Below are 11,623 nucleotides of genomic sequence, written 5' to 3' on the forward strand. Positions count from 1 at the left end.
GGTAGTTAAAATGGCCTCTACACTGCATGTATACACAGCCGTTATGACCAGAATTACACAAATTCGACACGAGTATTACTTTAATTTTGAAGCGCCTAGAGGTGAGTCATGCGAATTGCACCTTGATGAGCAATGAGTGTGTGTCAGCTTTTACGTACATTACACGTTTTTCTCTTTTTCTTTTAAATATACATATTAATTAACTGGCTTATACATTTAATATATACACAGTTACAAATGGCATCGTGTACAGGTCAGTGGTTGGATTACCACTGGTGGTACTTAAAGTGTGGTGTGAAAATTATTGGCCCAAATTATTCACAAATAAAATTGTTTTCATTTAAAACGCAGTCGTTGAGCCCGTGTGACAACGACAGTAACAATTTATGGACTCTAATGAAGTAGGACTTGTAGTAGTTATTAGATACTTGTATCTGCTCCTCAAATGATTAAATACTGAACACCAAGATTTATTTTTCAATCGATTAGATGCTGAAATAGTGATTTTTAATTCAAATACTGCCAGTTACAAACTGAGTTTGGCACAATAACACTTCTATAACAACAGGAACTAATTATTCTATTAGTTCGCTTCATTCCTTGTTGTAATTTAGGTGCACTTGATTACTAATCATGGCAACCTTGCAGGCGGGGCCTCTGGTAGCTTCCTCCACTATAATCACAAACGCTCCACCCACAAAAAATGTGACAAATGAAGCACGCGCGCCTATAGGTTAAACACGGGGGCGTGTCTTCACTTGTTTCGGCGACCGCGATTGGCTTATAAAAGTGCCAATCGCCTACTGTAAAGCAAAACATGCCCGCCTAGTGTCCCCGGGCTGCGGAGAGGAGTTTTGAGGAGCAGCGAACAGGGAAATGAAGTTGTCAGACAGGCCAGGCCAGCTACTCTTCCTCCAGTTACTCTCCCTCCAGCTCAGGTAGCCAGCGACACAGCGAGCTGACAGGCGGCGGGCACAAGAGCGGACATTCACGCGGAACAGCACAACTATGAAGGTCGACCGCTCGAGCGTGTGTTAGACAGCCAGCGTCACGGAGCTCACAGACTTCACGGTAACTCGCTAGCTCGCTAACGTTTAGCCGCCGAGCCGCCTTCAGGTCGAACACGACAGTTCGCTCGGTGAGTCCTGTCAGGCTGAAGTCAAATATTCAGCACTGAGGTGTGTGTGTGTGTGTGTTTCTGTGTGTGTTTGTTGCGTGTGTGTGTGTGTTTGTGTTCTCCTCTCCGTTACGCACTCTGACGTTACTTCGCCTGTTTTAGCTTCAGCAGGGGTCACAAGCTAGCACGCCGAACTTTCCTGCTGAATGTTGCTGTATCGTTGAGTTTGTGGTTTGTTTGACTTATTAGCACATTAGCGTTTATAACCCGCTACACAAACGAGTCCAGTCGTGTCATTTTGTCTAGTGTCATAATATCATGTGACTTTTAATTGTGTAACATCGGCACCGGGACTTGTTTAACTCTAACTTTACTTGATGGCGGTGGCTTTTCAGTGAAGCAGCGCTGCTAGCTGAAAGCTTTGCTCACCAGGTGTGAAGCTTTTCAGCCATTTCCTGACCTCGGAGCTGCAGGAAGTAGCTTCACTCTAACTGTACATCACTTTATCTTGTGTCAATTTTATTCTTTCGTCCGTTCCAGACAGCCCTTAGTGTTTGGATCACTCTGCTGCCATCATGCCTTTTCCTTTTGGGAAATCTCAGAAGAGTCCAGCAGAGACGGTGAGGAGTTTGAAGGAGAATGTGGCGTACCTGGAGAAGCTGGACGCTGCAGACAGCAAAAAGTGTGATAAGGTGAGGAAGTGTCTCGTGTGGTTGTAAGTTTTCCTCTGACTTTGTCGGATTCGCTTGCTGAGCATGTCTCTCCTCTCCAGATTGCAGAGGACGTCTCTAAGAACCTGGCGTCGCTGAAGGAAGTTCTGTGCGGCACGGGCGACAAGGAGCCTCAGACGGAGGCGGTGGCTCAGCTGGCACAGGAACTCTACAACACCAACCTGCTCATCGCGCTCATCGCTAACCTGCAGAAGATTGATTTTGAGGTGCGGAGAAGCAGCAGCAGCCACTTTAATTTGTGTGAAAAGTGTTGATTTCCCCCCCTGCAGACACTGGAAGACTGGTCTGTGCCTGTGTGTGTGCGTGTGTGTGTGTGTGTGTGTGTGTGTGTGTGTGTGTGTACAAGGAAGGGCTGAGGAAGGAAACTCAATCTGTTTGGGATACAGACAAATTTATGTTCCTGACACAAAAAGTCAGGTTGCAACATTTGGTGTTAAATCTTTAATCGGATTAGTTTTGTTTAGATCATATTTTGTGTCTGTCACGTATGCTTTTGAGAGTTTAGCCTGTTTTGTGTTATTATAAAGAATGTACCCAAAGTCATGTTCTGGTGTCGGTGCTGACGGTTGGGTGTTGTCTTGGCAACATGAGCGCCAGATCATCAGAATCCAATCACTAACAGAACCCAGCCAGCCCATAATAACCTCAGTGTGTGTGTCTGTCTCTCCTCTCTCTCTCTCTCTCTCACACACAGGGGAAGAAGGATGTGGTTCATTTGTTCAGCAACATTGTGCGGCGTCAGATTGGCACACGCACACCCACAGTGGAATACATCTCTACACACCCAGAGATCCTGTTCATGCTGCTGAAAGGGTGAGTTCATCTTTTTAGGCTACAGGAACTTAACCTGATACAGATCAGCCACGAGCGCCGGGGCTGCTGCGTCCATGGCGCTCCTTCACTGTGTGTGTGACCTGTAAATACCAGCGTGCGCGCGGCTGTGTGTGTGTGTGTGTGGCTGTGTTGTGAGTTCCTCCTGAAGCCTCTTCAGTAAACTTGCGCTCCCTTAACCTGTCTTTGTGATTTTCTACATTTCCCAGAATGTGTTCCAACAAATCCCACAGAGCGAGCGCCAACTTGTTATGTTTAGCTGTGGGTTAAGACACACACACACACACACACACACACACACACACACACACACACACACACACACACACACACACACACACACACACACACACACACACACACACACACACACACACACACACACACACACACACACACACACACACACACACACACACACACACACACACACACACACACACACACACACACACACACACACACACACACACACACACACACACACACACACACACACACACACACACACACACACACACACACACACACACACGGAGAGCTAGGTAGTAGAGGGAGAGGCGGGGCAAACAAGCCAGAGCTCCTGTCTTAAAGCTGCAGTGCATTCTGGTCTATGGAGGCGGCTGTAGGCTCTCACACAGTGACCTCATCCTACTGTGGGTGGTTGTCGTGTCAATAAAGCCGTGCGTGCGGTCAGAGGGCCTTGCACCAGTGCCCGATTCTCTTAATCTCCCCTGTAGCTGCGCAGGAAGTACCTGAAGGTCACGCCCCAGTGTCACAAATGTGCCGTTTGTCTTCCGTGTAGCGTTTTGCCGGGGTCGAATCCCGATGCGGCGCATTACTTTGCAGGCCGATCTAACGTGTGTGAACCTGTGCAGGTACGAGAGCGCTGAGGTGGCCCTGAACTGTGGAATGATGCTGAGGGAGTGTCTGCGTCACGAGCCCTTAGCCCGCTGCGTGCTCTTCTCTGAGGAGTTCTTCTGCTTCTTCCGTTACGTGGAGCTGTCCACCTTTGACATCGCCTCAGATGCTTTTGCCTCATTCAAGGTAACGCCTGATAGATGTCTTCTGGTCTCAGCACCATGACGGTGTGAACCCCCCTCACCTGCTCTGATCTCTTCATCAGGATCTTCTCACAAGACACAAGATCATGTGCGCTGACTTCCTGGAGACCAACTACGACCGGGTGAGCCTCCGTGTGTGTGTCCATCCTGACTCTGATCAGAGGAGATGTTCATGTTGTCCTTAACGTGTCGATGTCGTGTCCCTCAGATCTTCACAGATTACGAGAAACTCCTGCATTCTGACAACTACGTCACCAAGCGACAGTCTCTGAAGGTACAGGGGAGAACGGTTCAGCTGTTAGGAGGATGAAACCTCTGTCAGACTCCTGTGTGAGCCTTCAATCACGCGTTGTTGTTGTTGTTGTTCCAGCTGCTTGGGGAACTTCTGCTGGATCGACACAACTTCACTGTGATGACCAAGTACATCAGCCGGGCAGAGAACCTGAAGCTGATGATGAACCTGCTGAGGGACAACAGCCGGAACATCCAGTTTGAAGCATTCCATGTCTTCAAGGTGGGACACACACACACACGCTCGCGCACACACACACACACACACACAGGGGCCACTTTATTAGACACACCTGCACCATCCAGAGTAACACCCTTAGTACACACAGTGGTCATGCTTTAGCCATGTGTTCGCTTACATGAAGGCAGCAGAATATCAGACGCACCTTTCCATCCCCCTCTCTGTCTTCTCTGTCAGGTGTTTGTCGCAAACCCCAACAAGACTCAGCCCGTGCTGGACATCCTGCTGAAGAACCAGGCCAAGCTGGTGGAGTTCCTCGGCCACTTTCAGACGGACCGGTCCGAGGACGAGCAGTTCTGCGACGAGAAGAACTATCTCATCAAGCAGATCCGGGACCTGAAGAGGCCCGTCGCCCCGGAGGAGGCGTGAGTCCGGCGGGGCGGTCGGGAGAGAGGGCGGCGCTGTCGGGCCGGAGCCGCCGGAGGCTGAGTGAGAATCTAAAACACACGCTTCATTAAGAAACGATATTAACTACAAAACATAGGAAAAAAAAAATGATAAGTTGCTTCCGTGACTCTTAATTTGTGGTGTTGGTGTGGAGGTGATTTCCATCAGGCAAACTGTGTGGGCCAAGAACTGTTATTTAAAACTTAGAGCTTCTTTAGTGATTATGAAACGCCTCGACTCGGAGCTCGCATTGTTGGACTTTAAACTGTTACCATTTCATAAACTCTTTCCTCATGTTGTTGCTGGCGGAGACCTTCTGATGACGTAAGTGTCGCCCCATCCGCTCCTCTGGGGGAGCTCTGGGCTCCTCTGGGGGAGCTCTGGGCTGCTCTGGGAGCCTCTAGTAGAAAGGTGTCCATATTTTAGAGCGACAAACTGAGGAAAAAGTCAATATAAATATCTGATTTTGCTTATGTATCTTTCTGGTGAAACCCTTATTTTGAAATGTAACTTCTCTTCTCTCTGAACATTGATTAGTGAAAATTCCGTAGTTTGGGTTTCCTGCCTTATTGTGAGCTGTTCTGTTGTACTGGGGCCAGAGTGGTTTTTAGCAAAGCCACATCTGGAGGCTATTAGCTCGCTCAGCTTAGGGTGACTCTTTTCCAGCGGGGGGGAGGGGGGGGTTCCATAAGAAGACTCTCTGCCTCTGCTGTACGTTTAAAGTTTCAAAGGTCAGACGTCATCCTGCGGCGCATTATTCGGCAGAGAATCGGAGCCATAGAGGAATCGATGTATAGTGCTTTGATTAGTGGTTGGGCTGTGGTCAGCAGGCTTACGGGACTGAAACAGACACAATGCTGCAGGGTATCGGCCCTCCGCTCTTTGTTACCGCGGCTCAGCCTGGGCTTTTTCCGATTGATCTGAGCGGGAGCGTCGGTCACACACACACAGACACACAGACACACAGACAGAGAGAGAGCTCCGATAAGAGCCAGGGCAAATCTAAACTGCAGTTTGTTTGATGTGTGGCATGTCGTCGTAAGCATTCTGACTCACACAGACACACACACACACACACACACACGGGCCTGGCTCAGCACCAGAGAAGGCCTCACTGTGGAGAGTTCACCGTCATGAGGCACGATGCATCACAGGCATGTTTATGAGTCGGGAGGAAATGAATCTGATTATTGATCTCTGTGTTCTCTCATGCTGTGATGAGAGCAGAGCAGCTGTGACCTTGGTGTCACGTGCTTCTGTCTGCCCTCAGACCTGGGTTTAGGCCTCTGACTTACTGTCGCTGTGTCTCTTTGACCTCTGACCCCAGCTGAGGCTTTCAAACATTAAACCTAAACATCTGGTATAAAAACCCCACTAAATTTCCCCCACAGAGCACCCAGAGCACCCTTTACTCACTCGGCTCACTTTATTTATTTCTTTATTTTGAACCCAAACGCCTCACAGAACCTTTAATCCTGAGGTCACTATTTAGTTTTGATTCACTTGTTGTTGATAATCAAATGTCACTTTAACCTTATAAAGTCTTGATAGAACGATCCTGGTATGATCCGGCATCCATTGCAACCCAGGTGTCACGTATGATGTCATAGCTCTGTGTGACGTCACTGTGACGTGCCTGTGATGCATCAGACTGCAGCTCCGCACACACACACTCACACACGCACGCACACATTCACGCCTCGCACTGTTGAGACAAGCACAAGTCTGTTTAGGGTGACGAGCACCGAGTTAGAGTTCCCCTCACACACACACACACACACGCACGCACACTCTGGTGGTCGGCTGAATAGTTTAGACAGCAGCTTAGTGTAAACCTTTGCCTTACCCTTTGTCACTCGTACAGTCTGAGTCTATATACCTCATGGGGTCTGAGTTTATAAATGCTGAGTTCTCTTTTCCTTCTCTTGTGATATTTTATTTGACCTTTTTAGACACACACACACACACACTTCCGTGGTTTGTATGCATGCCTTAACTTGACATGTGTGTTCTCATGTGAACAGGGACTGCAACCTGGTTTTCACGATGGAAAACTAGACTTTTAAACTTAAATATTTCGTTTGGTGGCGCCACACAAATGTTAGTTCATACTGAATTGCAGTGTGCCGCCCGACAACGAGTGTTGCCTTATTTAAAGACATTTAACGGATTGTAATGATCATGTTACAGACTTCATTTGTTTTTAAAGCCAAAGTCAATATTAGAGGGGGGGGGGAAACGTGCATTTCAAGTCCCACATGCATCACTGTTATCTATGGAGTTCAGGTTTGGAGCCGACTGAATTAAATAGGATCTCGTGAGTTTCGACCAGTCCTCAGTGGCGAGCGCTCAAACTGAACCCTTCAGTCTGTCGTTGTGGTTCAGCGGCTTCTTTAGAAGTCGCTTTGCACTGCAACAAACTGTCAACTTCAGGTCTTTTATGGTCCTTAAATGAGTTTATAGAATGTGGTACAGTTGGTATGAATAGACTGAAGTCATCCTACACACAGCGCACTCAGTTCAGCCTGGGTTAAAGCTTAGATGCTCTGAAATTGATCAAAGGATGTCAGATTGAATATTACAATAACTGCTAAAATCATTGAATTGGACATAACAACGTAATGTTAATTATTACTGTTGTATAATCTGGTTTATAATCAAATACACTTGAGTAGAAGTGAGTGTGTAAACGTACAAACTTGACATTCGACCCCGCTGTGCGCTTTGTTAAGGATGTGCTGTACACGGGCCGCCCAGCAGAGGGCGCTGCTGTTTAGAATTGGCAACTCGCATTACACAAACAAAGCATTTCATTTTCTTGACCCTACCTCTTATACGACTATATTATAAATCTATTTTACCAAGACGTCTACAAGAATTCCTTAATGTAGGTTTGAGACTATTTAATGATTCACAATGTTTAAATTCTAAGTACTTTTAATGCTTTTGCCTTTGCCTTTCCTCATAAGCATCAACCTCTGGACTTTTGTTTTCTTTATTTACCATTGGAGATAATTATGTGTACATAACTTTATTTTAAAGGACAAAAGTGTGAAAGTATTCATGAAAATAAAATATATTATGGAAACAATTTTTTGTGACATCCTTACTTTACAGAAGCAACATAACACAACAGTAGAGACTTGACTTTGTGAGTGAAGCTGAAGGGATGAGAGATAGAACTTTAACTATTATAACTCATACATCCACTTTATGAGATAGGAAACTTATGTATTAATGCAGAAAGTGTAACCACATGAAGCAGAAGAATGAAGTCCTGACACAATGTGCAGTTCCTCCCTGAGGTTCCTGGAATCATGCAGATAGGATCAGTGTCTCCACCCAGTGGTCATGTGATGATCTGTCAGCTGCATTTAAACACAATGGGCTCTGATACTTAAAGGGAAACTACATGCTGACTGAGTTCTTCTACATGTTCTCCAGTGTTTGACTGAGGTGGTGTTGAAGGTGGATTCCTCTAATGATCCTTGATGTTGTAACACTTCCTCAGGGATGTGAGGCTCTAAACACACAGGACCCCTCTGTCCTCTACAGGTGACTGTACAAGCAACAGTGAGGACTTGAGTCACACGTGTGCTGACTTGAGACTAATTTATTTTTTAAAAACGTTTTGCAGCTTGACTTTGCTTCCAGTGACTGATGACTTCCCCTGGACCTGAGCCCTGTGATTCCTCCTCCAAGCCTGTGAACAAATGTGACTCACATTTCTTGCATTATATTTATGTGTAATTTCCTGTAAGTTGACAATATTAACTATTAAGACTCTAAAATGTTCAGAGTGTCAATAGGACTCTTGGACTTGTTCTTTTTGGATTTAGACTTGTGAACTTGTGACTGCTGACACAAAGACTCGGCCCCACACTCTGTAAATGAGCTGAATGTGATGTTATAAATGAGCAGCGTCTCCCTTTAAAGGTCTGGGCACAGCTAAAGAATCAGCTGTGTGTGTGTGTGTGTGTGTGATCACTGTGGCTCGGGTCAGCAACCATCTGCGTCTTTCCCTCCTCGTGTTCCTGGTGGCGCGTTACGTTGTGTGATCCATCCCCTCCTCCCACTGCCCTCTGCCTGTGGGCCTGCATTGTCTGAGGGCCGCATTCCATTCTGCCAGGAGGTAACCAGCGACACACTCCAGCAGGCCCACGCTGCTCTCTCTGTGTGTGTGTGTGGGCTGATGTTAAAGTGCTACTAATTTCACCATTTTCTTGTCATTTCAGTCTGAACAGGGTCGCTGGCATCGTTTGTGTCTGGTGGAGATCAGCAGAGGAGCCTGAACGCACCATGAATCCATCAGACATGTTATCAATGTCTTATCTTCAATTTATTTACATGTTGAAGTAAGTTATTAATGATACACATACCTACATAAGCCCTGAAGTTACATTAATGACACATGTAAAGTCTGAACCTCGCCTGGGCTCAGCTGAGGTTCCACCTGCAGAAGCTCCTTCATCAGGGAGGAAGACTCCAAACACATGAGTCTGAGTTTAGCCTTGACTTTAATGTCTCTGTCTCCCCCACCTCCAGTTTATCTGTTTAGCAAACAGCTTCCTCCTGCGGACCAAAGTAGCCAAAACAGAGCCTGCAGCGCACCGTGCCGACTGAGGGGAAACACCGCAGAGTCTGATGACGGAGCCACTATCACACCAGGCTGTTTACCGCATGAACGTGAGGCATGAGCCCGTTTACACTCCAGGTCCCGAGTGTATCACGTGTCTGTGGAGGACGGGTGGAGGAGGAACCCTGGAGGAGGAACCCTGGAGACCCGCAGCGCCAGGACGTCCCTAAAGGTACATTGTTGTGGTAGCTGGTGGAAACGGGCTTCCGTAGAAACCATTGTGAGCGTTTTAAAGCGAAACCACGTGGACACATTCTCCCCCACGCACGACCCCCGAGAATGAGGCGAAGTGTCTGAGGGACGCACAACATGTTTGTCCTCCATCTTTACGGCCCCGCGGCCCGTTTAACGGCCCCGTGTGTGTGTGTGTGTGGTGTGTGTGTGTGCGTAAACGTTTCATCCTCGGCCCGTAAACTGAGATGCACTGCGCTTTTATTGTGAAATAAACTGAAACTTCTATAGGGCGAAGTTTACTCTAACGCAGCTGTGTGTGTGTGTGTGTGTGTGTAGGGTAGTGGGGCTGCAGGCAGAGGGGCTGCAGGCAGAGGGGCTGCAGGATGGGAAAGTGGGTTAAAGTTCAACCAGGGAAGAAGGCAAATAAGGCAACGCCGCGATCTGTTCCCACAGGGAGGAGGGGGAGGGGAGGAAGAGGAGAGGGGAGGAAGAGGGGGTCTGTGCGTGGAGGGAAAACACTCCGCGTCTTTTCTTTAAACACCAGGAAAAAAAAGTGGATTTTTAATTTAAAAATTGCAGTTTGCAGGTAAATCCTTCAGTATGAATGCAGTCTGTGCGTGAATGAAGCGCCGGGTGGGAGGAAGAAGAAGAGGAGGAAGGGGGCTACAGGGTCTCACAGGGGGCTACAGGTCAGCAGCACCCCAGGCTCCTCCAACCACCATCAACCACAACCAGCAGCAGCGTGGGCTCCTCCACTTCTTCAACCATCTCATCATCTCCCCCCGAGGAAACTTTGGAGCTGCAGCCCAGAGAGAGAGAGAGAGAGAGACACACACACACACACACACACACACACACACACACACACACACACACACACACACACACACACACACACACACACACACACACACACACACACACACACACCGCGCCTGTGCGTGGATTAAAGGAGGACATCCACGGTGATCGCGTCGCTCCCGCTCCTCTCCCCACCCCCACAAAGAGAAACACAACACACTCACACACTCCCTCACTCCCTCACACACACACACCACACACACACACACCACACACAAGAAGATGCTCTCACAATTCCTCATGCATGGCCAAACTTTTTGTCCGTGTCAAAGCGGCGGAGGACGCAACATCTGCGGGCCGCGGGATGAGTGGCGTGGAGCCGCTGCGTGTCCACCAGCTGCCTGCCCGGCGGGTCTGAACGGTAAGAGCACGTTTCCTTCTCCGTCCGGCGCTCAGCGAGCCTCTTACGCCGCCGCGCCGCTTTGGAAACGTTTGATTGTAACTTTTGAAGGCTGCGACGATAGTCTGGGGAAGAAATGACGTATTTAACCTTTAATTCCGGTATAAGATTGATCATTTAATGGGTAATATGGATCATTCTGGCGCGTGTTTCCTTTAAAGTCTCTAATCTGAGGAATCAAACCTTTAATGTTTCTGTTTTAACCCCTAACCGCTGATATGTTTGCTTAAAGTCGCTTCTTTCTGAAGATGGCGCACAGGGAGACCACCCGGGCTCTGGGGGGCTCAGTCCTCCTCCTCAGTCTCCCGCTGTGATTAAGATGGAAGTGCGTGATGTGTAAATGACGTAACGGTATCAAAGCGGATGTGATCTCTATTGTGATCCAGGGTTTTCTTTAATTGACGGGACTCGATCCGCTCATCACGAGATGATGTTGGCGCCACTTTGTCAGGCTGAACACAGAGACACCCCCACCCCCCTACACACACACACACACACAGCCATACAGCCATTCATACTCATCGATACGCTTATTTACTACATTCATGTTAAAGCTTCCACACACACACACACACACACACACAGTCTCTGATCGTTTGTTGTGGTGTTGCTTAGTTTACCCGCGAAATTCTTCTGTGTTCAGACTCACAAAGCAAATTAACTCCAATAAATGGAGCTGTAAATAAGTTAAATAACCAAAAATAAGTTGAAGTTTGAACGTGGACAAACTACTAAGAGTTAATCAGCTGTTTGCTCACAGGAGTCCAGAAGCCTCAGTTTCCTGCGTGTTTCCCTCAAAGATCCAGAGCAGACAGAGACCAGGCAATGAAATCAAGCAACATTAGAACACCTGAGACATAAGAACCAAACCAGACCTGCAGGAAAAAAGC

The 11,623-nt window shown here is 47.7% G+C and overlaps 1 protein-coding gene across 3 annotated transcripts; it reads left to right on the plus strand.

The window, feature by feature from the left end:
- The first annotated feature begins 11 nt into the window (after nt 1-11).
- Nucleotides 12-7,611, plus strand: cab39l1 (calcium binding protein 39, like 1). Of its 3 annotated transcripts, none has more exons than XM_076143393.1 (9): nt 12-101; nt 1,658-1,809; nt 1,890-2,054; nt 2,543-2,661; nt 3,558-3,726; nt 3,806-3,865; nt 3,952-4,017; nt 4,114-4,257; nt 4,453-7,611. In XM_076143393.1, the coding sequence occupies exons 2-9, from the start codon at nt 1,693-1,695 to the stop codon at nt 4,642-4,644; spliced, it is 1,032 nt and encodes a 343-aa protein (XP_075999508.1). In that variant the 5' UTR covers nt 12-101; nt 1,658-1,692; the 3' UTR covers nt 4,645-7,611. The 3 variants fall into 3 exon arrangements, with proteins under 3 accessions (XP_075999508.1, XP_075999505.1, XP_075999506.1); XM_076143390.1 differs by lacking the exon at nt 12-101 and adding an exon at nt 812-1,138; XM_076143391.1 differs by lacking the exon at nt 12-101 and adding an exon at nt 812-1,071.
- Nucleotides 7,612-11,623: the final 4,012 nt, after the last annotated feature.

Source organism: Genypterus blacodes, unplaced genomic scaffold (genome assembly GCF_046128005.1).
Source record: "Genypterus blacodes isolate CSIRO-AG114 ecotype Tasmania unplaced genomic scaffold, CSIRO-AGI_Gbla_v1 ptg000024l_1, whole genome shotgun sequence".
Taxonomy (NCBI): domain Eukaryota; kingdom Metazoa; phylum Chordata; class Actinopteri; order Ophidiiformes; family Ophidiidae; genus Genypterus; species Genypterus blacodes.

What these genes read in the sequence shown, in the direction of transcription:
- cab39l1 (XM_076143393.1), top strand. Translation starts at nt 1,693, where the DNA reads ATGCCTTTTCCTTTTGGGAAATCTCAGAAGAGTCCAGCAGAGACGGTG. An exon ending in CCAAGCGACAGTCTCTGAAG is followed by an intron (nt 4,018 to 4,113) that starts GTACAGGGGAGA and finishes TTGTTGTTCCAG; the next exon opens with CTGCTTGGGGAACTTCTGCT. An exon ending in AAGCATTCCATGTCTTCAAG is followed by an intron (nt 4,258 to 4,452) that starts GTGGGACACACA and finishes CTTCTCTGTCAG; the next exon opens with GTGTTTGTCGCAAACCCCAA.